The 21,433-nt window shown below is 58.2% G+C and overlaps 1 protein-coding gene across 3 annotated transcripts in view; it reads left to right on the top strand.

Annotated features, from left to right (window-relative positions):
* The window catches only part of ITPR3 (inositol 1,4,5-trisphosphate receptor type 3), a 66,736-nt gene that overhangs the window by 33,904 nt on the left and 11,399 nt on the right, over window positions 1-21,433 (top strand). For 2 of the 3 annotated variants that reach the window (XM_027057971.2, XM_027057973.2), the window contains exons 10-39: window positions 147-197; window positions 371-513; window positions 1,522-1,621; window positions 1,703-1,863; window positions 2,474-2,615; window positions 4,089-4,250; window positions 4,810-4,982; window positions 5,564-5,683; window positions 6,038-6,220; window positions 7,130-7,381; window positions 7,473-7,617; window positions 8,153-8,294; window positions 8,747-8,946; window positions 10,153-10,282; window positions 10,801-10,858; window positions 11,962-12,127; window positions 13,098-13,262; window positions 13,343-13,417; window positions 13,843-13,968; window positions 14,618-14,740; window positions 14,816-15,016; window positions 15,972-16,223; window positions 16,495-16,620; window positions 16,757-16,882; window positions 18,102-18,222; window positions 18,765-18,955; window positions 19,559-19,707; window positions 19,906-20,014; window positions 20,145-20,235; window positions 20,351-20,520. In XM_027057971.2, coding sequence (XP_026913772.1) covers window positions 147-197; window positions 371-513; window positions 1,522-1,621; window positions 1,703-1,863; window positions 2,474-2,615; window positions 4,089-4,250; window positions 4,810-4,982; window positions 5,564-5,683; window positions 6,038-6,220; window positions 7,130-7,381; window positions 7,473-7,617; window positions 8,153-8,294; window positions 8,747-8,946; window positions 10,153-10,282; window positions 10,801-10,858; window positions 11,962-12,127; window positions 13,098-13,262; window positions 13,343-13,417; window positions 13,843-13,968; window positions 14,618-14,740; window positions 14,816-15,016; window positions 15,972-16,223; window positions 16,495-16,620; window positions 16,757-16,882; window positions 18,102-18,222; window positions 18,765-18,955; window positions 19,559-19,707; window positions 19,906-20,014; window positions 20,145-20,235; window positions 20,351-20,520 — 4,353 coding nt within the window. The remainder of the gene's footprint in view (window positions 1-146; window positions 198-370; window positions 514-1,521; window positions 1,622-1,702; window positions 1,864-2,473; window positions 2,616-4,088; window positions 4,251-4,809; window positions 4,983-5,563; window positions 5,684-6,037; window positions 6,221-7,129; window positions 7,382-7,472; window positions 7,618-8,152; window positions 8,295-8,746; window positions 8,947-10,152; window positions 10,283-10,800; window positions 10,859-11,961; window positions 12,128-13,097; window positions 13,263-13,342; window positions 13,418-13,842; window positions 13,969-14,617; window positions 14,741-14,815; window positions 15,017-15,971; window positions 16,224-16,494; window positions 16,621-16,756; window positions 16,883-18,101; window positions 18,223-18,764; window positions 18,956-19,558; window positions 19,708-19,905; window positions 20,015-20,144; window positions 20,236-20,350; window positions 20,521-21,433) is intronic. The other variant, XM_027057972.2, reaches the window with a different exon arrangement.

Below are 21,433 nucleotides of genomic sequence, written 5' to 3'. Positions count from 1 at the left end.
TGGCTTCTTCACGAGTGACTTGGGTTTAAGTGCTGGGGTGGGTGCCCCTGGGAGGGTGAGGGCTATTTTGGGGTAGACCTTGTTTTGGGGTCATGTGAGCATAGCTCAGTGTCCAATAGCCTTCCCCATCTCGTGTCTCTGTCCAGGAGAACCCCAGTTACAAAGGCGATACCTGTGAGTCCAAGGCAGCAGGAATGGTGAGGACCAAAGTAGGGCTCTGGGGCCGGGGGAAGAGGGACCACGGGAGGGTGGCCGTGAAACCCTGGGAGGTGAGCTGGAGGGAGAAGGCCTCTCAGGTGGAACCCCAGGTGGTTTCAGGGTGCCTGAGAGGAGGGAGGGGCCTCTGCCTGAGTGGGGGTCCTTACCCCAGCGTGCTCAGGGTCGTGCAGGTCGCCGGAACGCTGGGGAGAAGATCAAGTACCGCTTGGTGGCTGTGCCCCATGGCAACGACATTGCCTCCCTCTTTGAGCTGGACCCCACCACCTTGCAGAAAACTGACTCCTTTGTGCCCAGGTGAGTAGGTGCCATGTGCCTGGGGGCTGACGGGAGTCTCCAGGCTGGGCCATCCTGTCTCTGAGCTCCCTGAATCCCACACTCCTCTGTCTTCCTGAGGTCCTTTGGCCTCAGGACCTGCATGTCCCGTCCCTCTGGGGATGGAGCTCTGAGAGCTGTAGGCAGCTAACCACCAATGAATGCTTGCTGTGTGCCTGGCCCTGGGCTCTGTGCGTGTGGGTGCTGCCTCGTGCAAGTTGCTTTATCAAAATGCCTTCTCTCCAGGGATCTTTATCAGCCACCTGCCCCCGTTGGTCTGCCTACTCAAGCTCAGGCTGCACGAGTTTGTCCAGGGCGCACTGGGTGGGGCTGGGGCTCCCCAATCTTTAAGTTCTTCCCCCAACCCTGAGATTCTGGGCCATAACATCAAGCAACTTCCCAGGTGTCCATCAGGCTTTAGTGTTTATTAGCTGTCTGACCTCAGGCAGCTTACTTCATCACTTTGCCCTGATTTCTTGATCTGTGAAGTGGGAATATCAAGTCTACCCATCAACAGGACTCATGGGAGAAGTAATTGAGTCGCTACAGGCCCCCACGATCCCTTAGCTGAAACTCTTGGGGCCAGGTGCATTTTGAGATTCAGATTGTTTTTCATTTCAGAAAGGTAATGATATTTCATAATCAGAGACAAGAGCGTTTCCGCTATGAAACACATGCATCTTGACACTAAGTGGGATAAATAGTCTAAGTGGTTCCATTTGTCCAAATGAGTCTTGGTTCCAAGTTTACAAACAAGCCAATTTTGGGGAGTGCGGGTGAGGCACGTGGGCCTCGGTAAGGGCAGCAGGGGGCCTGGGGGCTGTTTGCTGGTCACTCTTCTCTGGCTTGGGCTCCTCGCCTGGAGGGGAGCAGTTCCCTGTCCCGTGGGTGTGGAGTCAGGTGGAAATGTGGAGCATCGGGGGTAGAGCAGACAGCCGGGACGCGATCCGAGGCCCCATCCCTGAGCCCTGACCCTGGCCCCACCTGTAGGAACTCCTATGTCCGGCTGCGGCACCTCTGCACCAACACGTGGATCCAGAGCACCAACGTACCCATTGACATTGAGGAGGAGCGGCCCATTCGGCTCATGGTGCGAGGCGCCTGGGGCTGCGGGGCTGGGGCTGGGGCCTTAGCTCGTCCCTGGGTGCCCTGCTGACCCCTGTCCCTGCAGCTGGGCACCTGCCCCACCAAGGAGGACAAGGAAGCCTTTGCCATCGTGTCAGTTCCGGTGTCTGAGATCCGGGACCTGGACTTTGCCAACGATGCCAGCTCCATGCTGGCCAGTGCCGTGGAGAAACTCAGCGAGGGTTTCATCAGCCAGAATGACCGCAGGTGGGCTGCAGGGCGGGGTCATCGAGGTTTCCTGAGAGGCCTTGTCCTCCAAGGGTCTGCTTTTCATGGACGAAGGAGTCACAAAGCAGAAGCCGGGCAGGCGTGGCTGGGGTGGGGGAGACAGAGGTGGGGACTGGTTTCTGCAGGCCCTGGTGGACCCGGGCCCTTGCCTCACTGCTTGTGTACTGCCAGAACTAACCCTGATGATGGGTTGAGGCTCAGAGAGGTTAAGAGACTTGTCCATGGTCACACAGCTAATCAGTGGTGGGGCCAGGGCAGAAATGCGGAGCCCTTCACATCAAACACCCTGCCTTGTGCCCAGTTGTTCCTTTCCAGACTGAAGTGTAATGAGATTCTTTGTCTTGGGGGCACTTTGGAATCCAGGGCGGGTGGGGCGAGAAGTGTGTTTTGAGAGCCGTGAAACTGGGGAGAGAAGTTGAAGGCTGATGATGGGCTCTGTGCTTTGGCCAGCAGGGTGGGCGGGTGACTCGATGAGAGCGTATTTCAGGCAGGGCTGGTCGCCCATGAAGGGCATGTGACGGGTGTGTCCCAGGGGTGTTTCCCAGGGTCGGTGCCTCATGCTTGTCATCCCTGGCGTCCCTTTGTGAAGGTTTGTCATCCAGCTGCTGGAGGACCTGGTGTTCTTCGTCAGCGATGTGCCCAACAATGGGCAGAATGTGCTGGACATCATGGTCACCAAGCCCAACCGGGAACGGCAGAAGCTGATGCGCGAGCAGAACATCCTCAAACAGGTGCCTGTGCACAGGCGTGGGGAATGGGGCGGACCCCGTCTGGGACCTGCAGTGGCCTTGGGGACCGGGCCGGGTGTCCAGGACAGGAGCCATTCCCATCTGCAGTGGACCTTCTGTGTCTGCAGCTTCTCGTCACCCCTTTTTCCAAAATGAGTATTTGTTGAGCACTGACTGAGTACCAGTGCCCTTGGCTCAGTTGATCTTCTCCACCTGGGGGAGGTAGTATTATTATCCCCATGTTACCCGTGAGGAGACTGAGGCATAGAGGGTGGAGTAACTTGACCGAGAGTTTGCAGCTAGGAAGCAGCAGGGCCAGGATTTGAACTCAGGATGTTGGGTCTAGAACTTGTGCTTTTTTTTTTTTTTTTAAGTAGGCTCCATGCCCAACATGGGGCTTGAACTCATGACCCCGAGATCAAGAGTCCCATGCTCTACTGATTGAGCCACCAGGTGCCCCCAGAACTTGTGCTTTAAAAATATTTTTTTCTCTGGGGCACCCGACTTACCCAGTGGAGCACACGACTCTTGATCTCGGGGTTGTGGGTTCGAGCCCCGTATCGGGTGTGGAGATTACTTTAAATATTCTTTCTAAATTTTTATTGTGAAAGCGTTCAAATATGAGAAAGTACTGAAAGAATAGCACAGTGAACACTACAACCACTGCCTGAATGCACTTGTTACCATTTTGCCGGTTTGGCTTTACGTAACCATGCATCTATACATCTGTCCCTCCACCCATGTGTCTCCAAACAGGGTGCACCTCACCCCTAAGTTTTTCAGTGTGCATCTCCTGGGATAAACACAATACTGTCATCACACCTAAGAAAATTGGTAATAGTGCCCAAACCATAGCAAGTTTCCCTACTTTTCACCCAAAATGTTCTTTTAAAGGTTTTTTTTGTTGTTGTTTCTTTTGAAGCAGGATCCAATGAACGTTTTCTCATCCCATATGGTTGCATTTCTTTGGTTTCTGTTCTAGAACAGAACCCTCACCCAATCCCTGCCTTTAAAAATTTTTAAATTACATTAACATTGTTTTGATGAGGCAGGCTGTGTCCGCCCTCCACAATAACCACAAGCTCCTGGAGAAGCACATTACTGAGACCAGAGGTGGAGACCTCTGGCCACACCTGCCTGACCTGCCTTTTCTCTTAACCTCAGACCCCTGAGCTGTGGCAGCCCTGAGCTCTTCCCCCAGATGCTGAGCCTGGTCCAGGATCTGAGCTGGGACTAGTCATGTGGGGATGGGTGGGCTTAGGCCAGCATTGGAATCCTGGCCAGGAGAAGGGGGTGAGAGCTGGAAGAGGGGCCGTTGATGGGGGCTTGGAGGTCTCAGTCCAGCTTAAAATCAGCTTTGGGGTTCATGGTGGTGTGGCTTTGGGGCAGAGTGAGTTTGGGGCTGAGGGTTTCTGGGATATTGAGGGTTGCAGGCAAGTATAGGGGAATCCCTTCTCATTCTCTCTGCCCTTCCAGATCTTTGGCATTCTGAAGGCCCCTTTCCGTGACAAGGGGGGTGAGGGCCCCCTGGTGCGGCTGGAGGAGCTGTCAGACCAGAAGAATGCCCCCTACCAGCACATGTTCCGCCTCTGCTACCGGGTGCTGCGGCATTCCCAGGAGGATTACCGTAAGAACCAGGTGCGCTGCTCGCCCTGGCCTGAGCCTTCCTGGCCCCGGGGGTCTCCCCATGCACCTGCTCACTGGCTTGCTCTCTTGCTCACTCCTGCTTTTGTTTGTTCAGCAAATATTTTCTGAGGCACGCTCACTGCATGACAGGCACCGTTTTAGGCCCCGGGGATACCGTAGGGAACCAGGCAACCCGGCCAGCTTCATGGGTGTGCAGAGAAGGACCTCGAGCTGGCTTTAATGCTCTGCGGTTGCCATCTTGAAATTCTCAAATTTTGAAGAAGGGTCCTGCTATTTCGTTTTTGCACAGGGCCCCACAAATTATGTAGCCGGTCCTGCCCGATAACTTCCTCCCCTGCGGAGGCTTCACTCTGGTAGGGAGACAGGCTGGGAGCTGAAGAACTAGATTACGTAAACCTACTCTTCTGCCCGGTGCCAGTTTCCTCTCCTAGACTGCCACCTTGCTAGGGTCGGGGTCCCCCGCCTGTGGGAGGGACCCCTGTCTCCACGGCTAGGGCGGGGTGCTGGAGCAGAGCCGGGCTCCCCACGACTCAGCCCGTCTGTTCCCCAGGAGCACATCGCCAAGCAGTTCGGGATGATGCAGTCCCAGATCGGCTATGACATCCTGGCAGAAGACACCATCACTGCCCTCCTGCACAACAACCGCAAGCTCCTGGAGAAGCACATCACCAAGACCGAGGTGGAGACCTTCGTCAGCCTCGTACGGAAGAACAGGGAGCCCAGGTGAGCCCGCCCACCCCCCACCCCCCACCCCTCACTGCACCTATGCCCTTCTCCTTGCCAGTCCTCCGGGGGCACAGAGTCCGCTGCAGCTGCTCATTACAAATAGTGAAAAACTATTGCCTCCATTGGTAAATTGCCACCTCTCTGAGACCCTGGCCTCTGCCGCCCCTCTCTGGGACCCCTCCCAAATTTGGCCCAATCTAACAAGAAGAGGGTCAATGCCTGATATAGCAGAAGGCCCAAGACCCTTCCCTGGTGACAAAGTCGGTGCCCGTATTGAACCAGTTGTTAAATATTTTGAATATCACTCCTGTCCTTGTGCCTCCTTTACCCTGACCCCTTGGACCCCCAGCTACCCTCCCCCCGCTGCCCAGGGTGATCAGGGTGATGCCCATGACTGTCTCTCCTTGGGCAGCTGGGAGTCCATCGTGCCCATACCCCAAGCTTTGGGGTAGGAGCAGAAGCAGTAAACCGGTTTTAGGGAGCCGGTGCCGTCCGCTGGGGAAGGAGGACGTTGGGCTTTATCCCCACCAGGGACCAGCCTCTGAGCCCCCTGGCCCTCCTTGCTGTCACCACCCCAGGTTCCTGGACTACCTCTCTGACCTGTGTGTGTCCAACCACATCGCCATCCCTGTCACCCAAGAGCTCATCTGCAAATGTGTGCTGGACCCCAAGAACAGTGACATTCTCATCCAGACCGAGTGAGCCATTGCGCTGCCTCCTGCCCACATCCAGGGCTCCGCCTTGCCCTGTTCCTCAGCCGCCTTGGAGCCTGGGCCCCGTCGGCTAGAACTGACACCCTCGCGGTCTGCAGACATGTGCCCTTGCCTGCTGGGTGCCCAGCCCTGTGCTGGCGCTACGTGAGGAGGGAGGCCTAGGGGAATGAGCCGGATCCTTTGTCCTTGAGAAGGGCGTGGCCTGAGGAAGTTGTCTGAGCTGGCACTCAGCCAAGCTCCAGGAGGGGTCCGTGTGGCTGGGCATGCTCGGGGAGGGCTGTGGGCACGCACTCCGGCCCCAGCCCCCTGCTCCCTGTGATGGGTGGCCCTGGTTTGCAGGCTGCGGCCGGTGAAGGAGATGGCCCAGTCCCACGAGTACCTGAGCATCGAGTACTCAGAGGAGGAGGTGTGGCTCACTTGGACCGACAAGAATAACGAGCACCACGAGAAGAGCGTGAGGCAGCTGGCCCAGGAGGCACGGGCCGGCAATGCCCACGACGAGAATGTGCTCAGCTACTACAGGTGCGTCCAGGGCCAGCTCCTTCCCCTGCTTCGTGCCATGCCACCCGTGCCCTTGGGCCTTCTCGGAAGGCCTTCAGCCAGTCCCTGCTTGGGGATGAGCCCCAGCAGCCTTGCAGCCTTCCTCAGGGAGGCAGAGTGAGGGCAACTGTGTAGCTAAAGAGCTCAGCACAGTGACTGGGCCTGAAAGAAACCCAAACCTGTCTCCAAACTTATTGATTTAGAAAATGAGATACTGGGTAACACGTATCAAATGCGGGCCATGTACCAGGCACTGTTCAAAGTGACCTGGCCACTCACTGATGCCCCACCGTAACCCTGTGACTGTTGTCACCCTCGAAGTAGGAGCGACAGCACTGAGAGTTAAAGAACTTGCCCAAGCTCACACATCCTTAGTGGTGGGCCATCTGTCGCCAGGGCCCACGGCAGGTAACGCGGGGCTCTGAGCAGGAAGCCGAGGGCGTGCCGCCACCCTGGGGCAGAGCAGTGTCGCCTGCAGCCGCCATTTCTGTAGCTCTCACATCCCGGGCTCACACCCTGCACCCCCCGCTCTGCCCAGGCTGGTCCCCCTACCGCACTTCCCTCCCCTTCCTCTCCCAGCCCGTCACTCAGCCAGCCCTCTTCCCTGTGAAGACCTGGGCTGGCTGAGCCAGGAAGTGCTTTCCTCCTTTCCTCCGCAGCAAGGAGCGGGGAGAGCTGCAAATACGCAAAACTCCAGGCTGTTTTCCCTTTCACCGCGCTCACTCAGAATTGTGTCCTTCCTATTATGCGGGCAGATGCCTGGTTTGACCTACGTCCCGTTGCCAGTTTCCCAAATTCTCAACCTGCTCAGGTCCAACTGCTAGTAGCCCTCCAACTGCTAGCTGGCCCCCGCCTGCCGTGTCCTCACCCTCCGCCCTGCCCTCCCTGCAGGTACCAGCTGAAGCTCTTTGCCCGCATGTGCCTGGACCGCCAGTACCTGGCCATCGACGAGATCTCCCAGCAGCTGGGTGTTGACCTGATCTTCCTGTGTATGGCAGACGAAATGCTGCCCTTTGACCTACGCGCCTCCTTCTGCCACCTGATGCTGCACGTGCACGTGGACAGGGACCCCCAGGAGCTGGTCACGCCTGTCAAGTTCGCCCGCCTCTGGACTGAGATCCCCACAGCCATCACCATCAAGGAGTGAGATGGGTAGGGGAGGGTGGGCCAGGCGAGCGAGGCTGGGGTGGGAGGATCTCTCGGACCCTCATGCCTCACTGCCTCCGCCCCCCAGCTATGATTCCAACCTAAACGCCTCTCGAGACGACAAGAAGAACAAGTTTGCCAGCACTATGGACTTCGTGGAGGACTACCTCAACAATGTGGTCAGCGAGGCCGTGCCCTTTGCCAATGAGGAGAAGAACAAGCTCACTTTTGAGGTTGGCTGGGCAGGGGGGTGGGGGGGCTGGTGCTTGGCGGGGGGCTCTGGCGGGGGGTTCCTCACTAGGCCTCAGTTGCCCTCTGGGGTGCGTTGGGGGCTCCATGACCCCCACCTTTCCTCAGTGCCCCAGCCAGTTCAGGGAGACTGCATGGACCAGTGGGATTCCCCAAGTGGGAGGCTTTCCTCTCCCCTGCTACCTGGGAGAGGGCTGGCTCCCCCTCATCCACACACCCCTTCAGCCCCACCTGGCTCATAGGTGCCTGTGGGAGCTACCCCCCCCACCTTCCTGCATTTCCGCTCTATCCCCACCGCCCCCCACCCCCCTGGCACAGTATTCTTCCTTGTAGGCCTCACTTCCTTATCAGCCCACTAGGGCACAAGGGTGGCTGTGTCCAGGCTCCCCGAGATCCTGCCTTTACCCAAGAACTTAGTCACACCCTCATTACACCTGCTCAGCCCTACTTTCCCGCCCTGGCCCCGCCCTTCACGAGGCCCCGCCCCACTCACCTCGGCCCCGCCTCCTCCTCCCGCAGGTGGTCAGCCTGGCGCACAATCTCATCTACTTCGGCTTCTACAGCTTCAGTGAGCTGCTGCGGCTCACTCGCACTCTGTTGGGCATCATCGACTGCGTGCAGGGGCCCCCGGCCATGCTACAGGCCTACGATGACTCAGGCGGTGAGGCTTTGTGGCCAGACCCCCACCCCTGGCATTCTCCATCTCCTCCTAGTGCCAGAAGTCCTCTGATCAACACCCTGTGCAGCCTGCCTCCTGGCCTCTGCTGGACCAGAGGGGCTCCTGTCCAGGCTCTGTGGAGACCCCGGGGCCTGGGGGCGTTGCCTTCCAAGGCATCTTGGTCTTGAGGGGAGATGATGAGGGAGGAGGGGAGACACATAGGCCCTGCCTGAGGGGCCCCCATCAGATGGGGAAGGTGGGGGAGAACAGCCTTGCCATCTATTGTCAGATGGCCGCCTTTGCCCTGGCCATCCCTTCTTTGCCCAGATTTGGCTTAAAGCTCACCTCCCCCAGGAAGGCTTTCTGGGTTAGCCCTGCAGCTGACAGAGACAGAGTCAGACTGAGGGGTCCTGCTGTGCGCCCCCTGTGATCCCCATGTGCTTCCCACTCCGCAGGCAAGAATGTGCGGCGGTCCATCCAGGGTGTGGGCCACATGATGTCCACCATGGTGCTAAGCCGAAAGCAGTCTGTCTTTGGCGCCCCCAGCCTGCCTGCTGGCTCTGGTGCCACTGAGCCACTGGACCGAAGCAAGTTTGAGGACAATGAAGACATTGTGGTGATGGAGACCAAGCTGAAGATCCTGGAAATCTTGCAGGTGGCTGGGCCAGAACAGTGGTGGGAGGTGTTGGGAATAGGGGAGGAGAGGGGAGACTGGGACAGGAAGGTTGGTGGGGTGAACTCCCACTCAGATTATAAGATCCAGTACTGGAGGGCTCCATAGTGATCGGCTGTGTAGCCCAGTGGTTCTCAAAGTGTGGTCCTTGGACCAGCAACCTCAGCCTCACCAGGGAACTCAGAAATGCATGTTCTCAGGCCCCGCCCCAGACCTACGGATCAGAAGCCTCTGAGGCAGGCCCACGGCCTGTGCTGTGACAAGCCCCCCGGGTGATTCTGGGGTGCACCAAGACCTAGCTCCGTCCCTCCATTGTACAGATGAGGAAAGGAAAAGGGGGGAGGGAACTTTCCTGCCATCACACAGAGATTCTGAAGCAGAGCTAGAGTCTTAAGAGCCGTTTCCTGGTGAGGCAGATATAGTCTTTCCTGCTCTGAGTCTTGTCTGAGACCCCCTAGTAACACTTGGAGAAGGGGCTGGTAGGATCCCAAGGAGTGGTTGCTTGCTTTTGCCTTACTGTCAGCAGAGGACAGGAAGGGTAATACAGTGACCTCCCTGGGGACCCAGTCTGGGCAAGGCCTGGTCAGGGGAGTCAGAGGAGGGGAGTCAGAGGAGGGGGATTCTGATTCATCTAGGGGCTAAGGGCTTCCAGATCTGTGTTCTGGGGTATGGCCAGAAGCTCTCTGTGCCCCATAAGGATAGAGGCCAGTCAAGGGTGTCCTCAAACCTTGTGTCTTCACCCCTCACCCCACAGTGGCCTCTCCTGCTCCCCCTCAGTCTTCAATTCTCCACCCGCCTGCCCCCCCCAGCCCCAGGCAGAGCAAGATTGGAGGATGAGAGTCGGCCTCTGGGCCTGGGGAGCTTCCTTCTCTTTCCTGTCAGTATCTTGCCTGGGAAGGAGGAGCTGAGTGGGCTGGGACGGGGCAGGGGGTGTCTCTGCCTAATTTGGAGAGGAGGTGTCATCCCTCATCACTGGGTCAAGAGTGGAGGAGAGGGCACCCTGGACCTCCCTGGGGAGAGGAGTCTTGATTTTTTAGGTTTTGATAATGCTGGAGCATCTGGAACGTCTATGCTGAGATACCCAAGTGCTAGAGCTCATTCAGGGTACCACCTTCCCCCCACCCCCGGGGCACAATTGGCCCTCCGACCTCAGTCCAATCACCACCCCGTTCCTCCCCACTTCTCCAGTTCATCCTCAATGTCCGCCTGGATTACCGCATCTCCTACCTGCTGTCCGTCTTCAAGAAGGAGTTTGTGGAGGTGTTTCCCATGCAGGACAGCGGGGCCGACGGCACAGCCCCGGCCTTCGACTCCACCAGTGAGCCCCCACCGCTGCCTTCCCCACCCCTGCCTTCCCCCGCCTTCAGGCTGAGGCTATGTGACTTGCCCAGGGGTACACATCAGTGGGGTGGAGGCTGAGGGAGACCTTGGGGCTGGATCCCCAGCCCTGCCTCTGTTTCCCAACCTGCAAAGGCCTTTCCTCCCTAGTATCTCATTTATTTGCCACGGTAAGAGGCAAAGGCAGAGATCATCCTATTTCCCAAATGGAGAAACTGAGGCCCATATAGAGGGGCGGGGACTTGCCTCAGGTCACAGCCAGTCAGAGGCTGAACCAGACCAGGACCCAGGTCTCCGGATGCCCAGCTCAGAACCCTGCTCACCCCTACAGGGCGGTGGGGCTGCTCTGAGAAGGAGCTTGCAGGTGGGGCTGCTACCCAACAAGTGCAGGGAACGAGATGGTTTGGGGATCTGCCTGCTCCCTCCCCCTGTGATCCTCATCTTTCCTGGGCATGGACCGGCCACCTGCCCCCATCTGCCTACTCTTGCTCCCCACAGCTGCCAACATGAACCTGGATCGCATCGGGGAGCAGGCGGAGGCCATGTTTGGAGTAGGGTGAGGCCAGAGTTGATGTGGGGGGTTGTGTGTGGGGTTGGGTGGGTGATGCTGACAACGGTGTGAGAACCCCCGTCTTGGGGTCTCCAAGGCTGGGTTTCCCAGGGCTGGGGCTGGCCCCTCCTCCTGGGTCATACTCCCCGCAGCCCCTTGCCGGGCTCTAAGCCGGGGGTCTCCTTGGCTTTGTGCTTTTGCCCTGTCAGGCCTCCCCGGCCCCAGTGATATAGGGGCCGCTTGGACCTTAGTGTCATCTTGGTCATTCCCCTGCCCTCACCCAGGGCTGTTGTGCTCCTGTTTGTGCATTGGGATTTGGACCAGGTAGCTGGAGGGGAGCAGGGGGAGGTGGGGGGATAGCCCGCTGTACAGAGGGCTGGAGGGGGAGGGCTCCTCCTGGGGGTTGGGGGCTCCTAACCATTTCCACGCCACACTCTTGGGATCTAGCGAAGGCTTTGGACCCCTGCTCAGCATGGCATTTTTAAATTTATAAAATAAAGCACGTGAATTACAAAGGAAAGCAAGTGCTTTGAGATACAGCTATCAAAATATTGAAGAAAACAAATTAGACACGCCAGTTAGATATGGGCCTTTTTATTAACACATTAGATAAAAAACTGGGCCAGGGCTATAATTAGTACCACGATTTCCAAGTGGCAATGAACGTACCTGGCATTTCGCGATTTCTGTAACACCCATAAGGTGATGTGAAAACATCTGTGATATGTAGTGGTGACCGAATCACAGGTAGTGCTGATTTTTTTCTCACTGAAGGAAATGCTGCATTTTTAGTTAGAGGTTGGTAAAACCAAAGCCGTGGATTTTGCCCGCCCTCTGTCCACGGCCCCGGCCGATCTCTGCGAGTCCCTGGGGGGTGTCTGTGGGTCCCGTGTGAAGAGTCACCGCTTCGGCTGCTTAATCAAAGGGAACCCGGGGATCACTCAGGGAGCTCAGGGTGGTGGCTGTTTACACACTGGTGAGAAACCATCACTGCTTTCAGCAAGTATTGCACTGGGCGCTGCCTCTGCCGAGGGGGGGCGGGGAGCACGCTTTTCCCTTCGGCCGGCAGGGAGCTCACGGGCCGCCCGTTCCCCTCGCCTGTGCTGTAGGAAGACAAGCAGCATGCTGGAGGTGGACGACGAGGGTGGCCGCATGTTCCTACGGGTGCTTATCCACCTCAGCATGCACGACTACGCGCCGCTGGTCTCGGGGGCCCTTCAGTTGCTCTTCAAGCATTTCAGCCAGCGCCAGGAGGCCATGCACACCTTCAAGCAGGTGCTGCTCCTATCTGAGCCCCCTTGCCCTTGGGGAGGGGGAAGGAGGCCCAAAGGGGCTTCCCCGGGGGGGTGGCCAGAGGACCACCTGGCCCCGGCACCGAGCAGGCAGGTGCGCTGGCCGGGCGCTGGCCTGTGCTGGGCACCGGGGGGTTGACCGTGACGTAGATGGTCACAGCTCAGGGGAAGTTCAAGATGCTTCTCTGGGGTTCTTGGCCTTGCTGAGCTCCTTAAAGGTGAAGGCCAAGTCTTGGGCCATCTTTATTCCCTCTCAGCCTGACTCAAGGCCTGTCACTTTTTATGATGTGGATGGCACTTCATAGTTTAACAAACTACACCACGTGCACGTTTGCTAAGTGCTTCAAATCACGCCCGGCGTGCAGTCAGCCCTCACTAAGGTGACTGGTTGTGTCCTCGCCATGTCGTGTGGTCTTGACAGTTCCCTGGGAAACGGGACTGGCATTTAGCGAGGGTGTGCCAGACACTGAGCCTTGGCCTCATGTTAATGGAATTCTCGGGGCAGCCCTGGCAACGTGGTTACTACTCTCCTGTTTTTTTAGAGGGACATTGAGGCCCAGGAAGCTTTCCCTCCTTACCCACTGACCAGAGAGAGCGAAGTGGGAGCCGAGGTTCAGATCCCTCTTTCAGGCAGCATTCAGTGATGCCAGGATGCTTTGTCCTGCATTTGGGGTCTGAGTGACCAAGTGACAGGCCTTTGCAGCACAAGTCAATGAGTCGCTGAAGCCAGGTGATGGGGCAGCTCATGCCAAGGAGTGCAGGGAGGCCTTCGGCCATCAGGGAAGGCTTCCTGGAGGTGGTGGACTATGGCAGGGCCATACACATTGAGTGGGAGCAGAGGCAGAATGGAGATGCCAGGACCAGAGGCCGGGGCATCAGGCACCGGGGTTCTTTGCGAGGCAGTGGACCTGGGGGCACCCGTCTCACCAGGCAAGCCTGCCTTCAACCTTCAGGTGCAGCTGCTGATCTCAGCTCAGGATGTGGAGAACTACAAGGTGATCAAGTCGGAGCTGGACCGGCTGCGGACCATGGTCGAGAAGTCGGAGCTGTGGGTCGACAAGAAGGGCAGCAGCAAAGGCGAGGAGGTGGAGGCAGGTGCTACCAAAGACAAGAAGGAGGTGAGCGAGGTCATGGGGAGCTGGGGAGACAGAGCTGGTGAGGGTGGGGCCTGGCTGACCCCCATTCCCTGTGTCCACAGCGGCCCACAGACGAGGAGGGCTTTCTGCACCCACCTGGGGAGAAGAGCAGTGAGAACTACCAGATCGTCAAGGGCGTGAGTGGCTGGGGGCCCCGAGGACCCCCTGGAGGCTCTGGGGCCTGGCCTCTCCCGCCTCCCCACTCTGCCGGCCACCGGTCCTCAAAATTGACATCCTCTGGCTTTTCCTGTGCATTAAAAACAGCCCTGCCGAAGTCCAGATGGCGTTATTTTAAAGCTGAAGGAATTTAATGAAATTCCATTTCACAGTCATATTGTTCTATTTACTTTTATGGGTGGGATTGGGTTTTTAGTGCTTCCCTGCCTCGTTGCAGTGATCTGACTCCGTGACCGCGGCCTCCTTCCCCCTTCCTGTCCCCAGCGTGAGCTGGGACTTGGCTGGGGTTGGCTGGGGACTCCGACCAGCCTGAGCGGAGCCCTGGGTGGAGGGGGAGCTTGAGGAGGAGGGGAGGGGCTCTGGGCTCACCCCCCGCCCTCCCCAGATCCTGGAGCGGCTGAACAAGATGTGCGGTGTTGGGGAGCAGATGAGGAAGAAGCAGCAGAGGCTGCTCAAGAACATGGACGCCCACAAGGTCATGCTGGACCTGCTGCAGATCCCCTATGACAAGGTGACCTCTCATCCCCCGGGCATCTTCACCCTGAACTCCAGTCTAACCCAAACCGCACCCTAACCCCTGATGCCAACCTAACCCTGACTCTTGATCCCGACCCCAGCTTCTGTTTCCCTCTCTGGCTTCATCCTGATAATCTCAGCTTCACTGTAACCTTTGGCCAGCCTCCCCTTGGTCCATGTGACCCTGGTCTCCCCTTGACCCATGATGTCAGCAGGCTGACCCCTGACCCCTGACCCCTCATACTGACCCCTGACTTGGATTCCACACCCTGGCCTCGCTCTGCCCTCCTACCCCGACCTGGTCCCTGACTCCAAATTGAGCCTCATTTCAACCTTTGACGCCCACACCTCCCCTTGACCGACCTTGATCTTGATATGTCTCAAGCCTCACACTAACTTGAGCCTGACACCATCCCAGCGTTCACCTGACCCTGACCCCTCAGCCTTGCTTCCCCGCTCCAGCCTCGCCTCAGCCGCTGACCCTCAGCCCCTCACACATTTCCTTGTCCTGACCTGGAGGCCCAGCTTTCACCTTGAACCTGGCCTCCTTGTGGTCCCAATCCCGAGCCCCAATCTGCCCCCACACCTGTTGAGCTCAGGGACCAGGCCCGGCCTCACCTCGTTCCTCCCCTCTCCGTGCCCAGGGTGATGCCAAGATGATGGAGATCCTGCGGTACACGCACCAGTTCCTGCAGAAGTTCTGCGCGGGGAACCCCGGCAACCAGGCCCTGCTGCATAAGCACCTGCACCTCTTCCTCACACCAGGGGTAAGGACGCCAGGTGGAGGCGGCTGGGTGGAGCGGGGCCCAGATCCCCCTTTCTGACGGATGCCTCCCCGCTAGCTCCTGGAGGCAGAGACCATGCAGCACATCTTCCTGAACAACTACCAGCTGTGCTCTGAAATCAGCGAGCCCGTGTTGCAGCACTTCGTGCACCTGCTGGCCACGCACGGGCGGCACGTTCAGTATCTGGACTTCCTGCACACCGTCATCAAGGCCGAGGGCAAGTACGTCAAGAAGTGCCAGGACATGATCATGACGGAGGTGAGGATGAGGCCGCAGGGCACATGGGAACTCATGGGTGGTGGCCACAGAGAGGGAGCGCTCAGGAGGCAGGACCCGGAGTTGGAGGAGTCAGGCAGTGGGGTCACGAGAGGAACGCTGAGGGTGCTGGAAGGAGGAGGGAAAACTAAGGTCAAAGAGGCCGGTCTAGTAGAACTCAGACAACAGGCCTGAAAGAGCTCAAACACGCATTCCTTTGTTTATCCTTCTATTATCATGTACTTAAAAATCATGAAGCACCTGTTCTGTGCACGTGGGGGAAGGCACTGGGGTGTGAGCTCAGGGCGGGGGACCACATCCTTCGTACACGGGCCCCAGCATCGGGCACATCGTGGGTACACAGTAGGCCCGTTACCTGAAGGTGTGAAGGGCCGAGGGCTGAGTCTACATCTGGAACAGACGTGGACTCTGCCCTGGAGCCTCTTACCGCATGGTGTGGGGGCAGGGGAGAAAGGAGCCCGGTGAAGTGAGATGAGGGACCTAATAAATGAGACGCCCTGTGCTGGAAGTGCTGTGCGATGCGAATTATGAGTTGCTGTTATTATATTACTGTGAATAACATAATTGCTGACACGAGAGGATGCAGCATGTGCTCTGTGAGCCTTTAAATTACACACTGTGGGAGCACTGGTGGGGGTAGGGGGGGTGAGCCAGGCAGGGGTGGGATTCGCAAGGGCTTCCTGGAGGAGGCACCTCTGAAACATGCCTGAGTGGGACTTCTTTCCTTAGGGGAGGAGGGGGGCACTTTCTGGGTCCAGGGTTTGGCCCTGATGGCAGTGGGCCCGAAACATTAGCCTACGGCCTCGAGGGCCAGGCAGGGGGGTGGGGTTTGCCTGAATGTCAGGTGAGGGCTGAGGTCAGAGTCCCCATCTCTCTCGGGTAAACCTAGGGCCTGCTGGACTCAGGGGGTCTGATGGGGCACCCCTCCTGCCTTCAGCTGACCAATGCAGGTGATGACGTGGTCGTGTTCTACAATGACAAGGCCTCACTGGCCCACCTGCTGGACATGATGAAGGCTGCCCGGGATGGTGTGGAGGACCACAGCCCCCTCATGTATCACATCTCCCTGGTGGACCTGCTGGCTGCCTGTGCGGAGGGCAAGAACGTCTACACTGAGATCAAGTGCACCTCCCTGCTGCCCCTGGAAGACGTGGTGTCTGTGGTGACACACGAGGACTGCATCACCGAGGTCCTCTGGGGACTGGGAGAGGTGGCTGGGGTGGGTGGGGACGGCCGGGGTGGGGGAAGGGTAGAGCCAGGCCGAGGCAGCCTTTCAGTCTTGCCATGGCAGGGCAGGAAGAGGTTGGTGAGGGAAGTGGGGGAGTGGCAGACATGGGGGCTGGTAGGAGGGGTGTGGGGAGAGGAGCAACGGAGAGGTCAGGGGAGAATCCGAGTGCAGAGAGGGAGAGCCTGGGCCGGCGGTCTTGCTAGCGCCCCTGACCTTGCTCTGGGCTGTGCAGGTGAAAATGGCCTATGTGAACTTCGTGAATCACTGCTACGTGGACACAGAGGTGGAGATGAAGGAGATCTACACCAGCAACCACATCTGGACACTCTTTGAGAACTTCACCCTGGACATGGCTCGGGTCTGTCCCCGGGGGGTGGGGCGTGGGCTTGTGGGTGCGCTGTGCTGGGCAGGGGCGTGGGTGGGAGCCCTGGCAGCCTTCGGGGCGGGGGGCAGGAGCGGTGGGGCCCCCCAGGCATCTCTCTCTCCCACCCCAGGTCTGCAGTAAGCGTGAGAAGCGCCTGGCTGACCCCACCCTGGAGAAGTATGTGCTGACTGTCGTGCTGGACACCATCAACGCCTTCTTTAGCTCTCCGTTCTCGGAGAACAGCACCTCCCTGCAGGTGAGCCGCTCTTGCCCGCACAGCTTTTGTGTAGCGAAGAGGGAAAAGAGGGTATATATTCCCGTTTGCTCGTGGTACATAAAGACATAGCAGAAGGACATATACAAGTGTGTTAATTGCATATGCTGTGTAACAAATCCCCCTAGACCTCTGCAGTTTAAAACAACAAACATTTATTCTTCTGTAATTTCTGCGGGTCAGGAATTGCAGTGGGAGCAGTACCCTAGAACAGGAATTCGTAAATTCACTAGGTATGACGGATCCCAGGGTGGCGGGGGGCAGCTGGCAGCACTTACTCCCCAAAGACAAGATGGTCATGCCTACCTCAGTGGACAGCAGAGTCAGAGCAGTAATCCAGAGGGTCCGATGTACAGAGATCTTTGGTGTTTGGCTTAATTGATCAGGTGCCCCTAGGACTGAAATAGACAGCCTTTTGAAGTCTTACTTACCTGTATCAGCAAAAAAGTTCTAGGCTAGCGAACAGGAGTTTGTCTTAAATCACTGGAAGAGTCATGGCCCCTTAATCGATTCCCAGATTCTCAGATGTCATAGCCCAGAGCCTCTTGAAGGAAGGAGAGGCAGGTTCCCTTTAGGAGGGAGCCTATGACAATACCTAAATCCTAAAGAAACACTGGATGGACACACAAGTGACCAAGAAAGGGGCTACCTATAGATGGACTGAGGGTGGAGCAGGTCCTGGTCTCAGCATGGGTGGGTTTGTTTTGACACACATATGTTTGCGCCCTGGGGCCTCTTTGGGACTATGGGTAATTGTATCAATTTTCCCCACCTCTCATGAGCCCCAGGGCAGAGTGTGGGAGAATGGAGCTGATGGGGTCATGGTTGGCTGACACTTCTCGAAGTGTGCCTTTTCATAGCATGCTTTGGGTTTTGAACCATGTAAACACATCAACTTTCCACAATATTAATTTATTAAAAACTTTTTTTAGAGGAAGGAAAAGGCCAGCAATAGGACTAGAAGTCCCAGGTCTGGACTTTGGGGAGTTCTCACAGGGCTGCCATGTACAGTCGGGCAGGTTGTGCACTGCCGAGAGGAAAGGGAGTACCTTTTTCCGATTGGCACAAAGACACATGGTATCTGTTGGAGGCCTTCTTCCTCTATCGTGCCCATTCTCAGTGGGCCCTGGTCACTGGGCCTGGGGCTTTCCAGGTTGGAGGGTGGGTCGGGCTGTAGCAGTAGGCGTATTGCCTCTTGCAGACACACCAGACAATCGTGGTGCAGCTGCTGCAGTCCACCACACGGCTGCTCGAGTGTCCGTGGCTGCAGCAGCAGCACAAGGGCTCCGTGGAGGCCTGTATCCGGACCCTCGCCATGGTGGGTGAGTGCGCCAGGGGCACTGGCTAGCTCCAACCACCCCTCCCCTCCCTTCGCCACAGGGACGCCTGCCCTCAAAATAAACACGTTATTCCTAAGCTCACTTGTCGTCTGCTTCCAGGTAGTTCTCAGTAGGTCCTTCTTGGTGTCCGACTAGCATCTTAGCAATTGAGAGAAGCTGTTCTCTGCTTTGAGCCGGTTCCCCAGAGGAGAATGCTGGGGGACATTCCCCAACCGAAGTTGCCTGTGCTTGCAAATGGTTCCAGGCAGAAGGGCAGCCTGTAAGATTGTTAGGGAGCATTGGGGAAGGGGAGGGGTCAGAGTGGAGCCAGGGTAGAGTCAAAGAGGCAGAAACTCCCTCTTTTTACCCAAAAAGGGGGAAGAGGGCACCTCAGCCCAAGAGGGGGCCGGCGTGTACCCCAGAACCTTGGTTAGTTCACCCTGTGCCCTGGTCGAGCAGCCCTGAGCCTGGCCCCTCTGGCTGGCTGAGGCCTCCACCTGCCCCCCCGCCCCCCGCCCTCCAGCACCCCTCCTCTCTCCCCCCAGCCAAAGGCCGGGCCATCTCACTGCCCATGGACCTGGATGCACACATCAGCTCGCTGCTCAGCAGCGGCACCAGCTGTGCAGCTGCAGCCCAGCGCAACGCCTCCAACTACAAGGCGACCACGCGGGCCTTCCCCCGTGTCACGCCCACCGCCAACCAGTGGGACTACAAGAACATCATCGAGAAGCTGCAGGTGGGTGTGGGGCTGCCTGGCATCTGCCACGAGAGCTGCTTTGGAAGGGCATGTTCCGGGGAAGCATCCCTTCCTGTGTTGCCCCCGCTCCCCAGGAAGGAGTCCTCTGCTAAGGGCAGGCCAGGGGCCAGGGACTGAGGGGCATCCTTCCAGGGGAAGCCAGGAGAACCCAGGCACCTGCTAGTGGGGTTGGTGCTCACGGAGGGGGTCAGGACAACTCTCAGTCCTTATAGCCCCTTCCTGTTTGTGCAACACATTATTGACACACACACTTCTGGGGGGTGTGGTGGCTTGCTATCCCCACGTGGCGGGAGACCGAGGCTCAGAGAGGGTGAGGGTGAGGGGTTTGCCTGGGTCATACAGATAGACGAGGGGCTGGGTGAAAGGGCAGGGCTTGTGGCTCCCAGCCAGGAGCTCTGGGCAGACAGACATCCTGCATTGTTCAGGGTGGTTCCGTGGGTCCAGGGCCCCTCAGACAGGCTCAGAGAAATCCGTGGGGCCCTTTGGTGTTGGGATGTGGGGAATGGCGGTCAAGCCTCACTCATCTCTTGGCCCTGGATGGCCTGCACCTGCCCGGTAGTGACTGTGCCGTGTCCGCTCCAGGACATCATCACGGCCCTGGAGGAGCGGCTGAGGCCCCTGGTACAGGCCGAACTGTCCGTGCTGGTGGACGTCCTGCACTGGCCCGAGCTGCTCTTCCTGGAGGGCAGTGAGGCCTACCAGCGCTGTGAGAGTGGGGGCTTCCTGTCCAAGTGAGTGCGATGCCAGCCCGGCCGGTGGGGGGGGTGGCAGGTGCGAGGCAGCCTGGGACAGGGAAGGGCCCTGCGGGGACTGGACAGCCTGCGGGATCAGAGGGCCGGGTGTGTTCCCGCCCGGCACAGGGCAGGGGAAGTGCCTGGAGGGAGGCATCAGAGGCTGCCCCATGTGTGCCCTCCTTCCTCACTGGCCAGGCTGATCCAGCACACCAAGGACCTCATGGAGTCGGAGGAGAAGCTGTGTGTCAAGGTGCTGCGGACCCTGCAGCAAATGCTGCTCAAGAAGGCCAAGTACGGGGACCGGGTGAGTGGCCAGGCGGGCTGGACACCGTGCAGGCCCGGCCGCAAGTGCCAGGGGCTCGGGGCCAGGACTGTCCGGCCAGGGGTTAAATGGTGAAAAGTGCCACTGTGGGCTCTCGCTCCCTGTCCTCCAGGGCAATCAGCTGCGCAAGATGCTGCTACAAAACTACCTCCAGAATCGGAAGTCCAGCTCGAGGGGGGACCTTCCGGACCCCATGAGCCCTGGTCAGTACCACCTGCCCCCTGGCTGTGCCTCTGGGTGACCCTTTGCCTAGGCCCTGGGCCCCCCTTCCGCTCCCCTGCCCCACCGGCTCCCCTCACGTGGGTTCCCCAACTTCAGGCCTGGACCAAGACTGGTCAGCAATTGCGGCCACCCAGTGCCGGCTGGACAAGGAGGGGGCCACCAAGCTGGTATGCGACCTGATCACCAGCACCAAGAATGAGAAGATTTTCCAGGAGAGCATTGGCCTGGCCATCCGCCTGCTGGATGGTGGCAACACGGAGATCCAGGTGTGGACTGGGTGGGGGTCCTGGGTGGTGCCTTCTACGAGGAGGTACAGTGTGCCCCGTAGCTGGGGCCGCAGGGCTAGGTGCTGGTGGCCGGCACGAGTCTGGCTACCCGTAGGCAGTCCCACTTCCCATAACTGCCCCCCTGTCATGTGGCCTCTTTTCTATCCACGCAGACCACCCTGTTCAAGCCAGGCCTGAGCCTGTCTCCCCACCATGCTGCCCACATCACATCCATAATTCCTGCCTCTTGGCCTCTGCTCAGGCTTGCTTCCCTCCTCTTCCACATCCTCCTCAGCCTTTGGTGCCCAACTAAAGGACTGCCTCCTCTGAAAAGCCCCCTCTGATTGCTTTATCCCCATTCATTCATTCATGCATTGTTTCAGTAAGTCCGCACCGAGTGCCTTCCATGGCCTGTCAGTGTTCTAGGCACTGAGGATTCAGTAGTGAACAAAAAAGACAAAATCCGTGTTCTCTTGGTCCTGTATCCTAATGAGGACAACAGCCAATAACCGTAATCCCCACATAACATGGAGAGCATGCTGGACAGTGATGATGGAGGCGAGGGGCCTAGGGAGTGCTGGGACAGGGATCAGGGTCGTGTCCTGGAAAGGGGAACATTGGACCCAGAGGTGAGCATGTGGACAGGCGAGCGCTGTCCTGGGAGAGCAGGCAGCAGGTGCAAAGGCCATGAGGAGGAAGTGGCTGATGTGGCTGGAGAGGGCAGAGGAGTGGAGAGTGGTGGGCCCTGGGGTCAGAGAAGTGGCAGGCCATCGTGTGGCCTCATGCGAGCTGTGAGGCGTGGCTTTTCCTGTGAGTGAGATGGGGCCGCTGCAGGGTTTCAGGCAGAGGAAATCCGAGACTTAGACTTCTGAGGGGCGTCTCTGCTGCTGTGTGGGGAGCAGACAGAGGGCCA

The sequence above is a fragment of the Acinonyx jubatus genome, chromosome B2 (genome assembly GCF_027475565.1).
Source record: "Acinonyx jubatus isolate Ajub_Pintada_27869175 chromosome B2, VMU_Ajub_asm_v1.0, whole genome shotgun sequence".
Taxonomy (NCBI): domain Eukaryota; kingdom Metazoa; phylum Chordata; class Mammalia; order Carnivora; family Felidae; genus Acinonyx; species Acinonyx jubatus.
The sequence above is the reverse complement of the archived record's forward strand: the minus strand, read 5'-3'. Positions and strand labels throughout refer to the sequence as shown.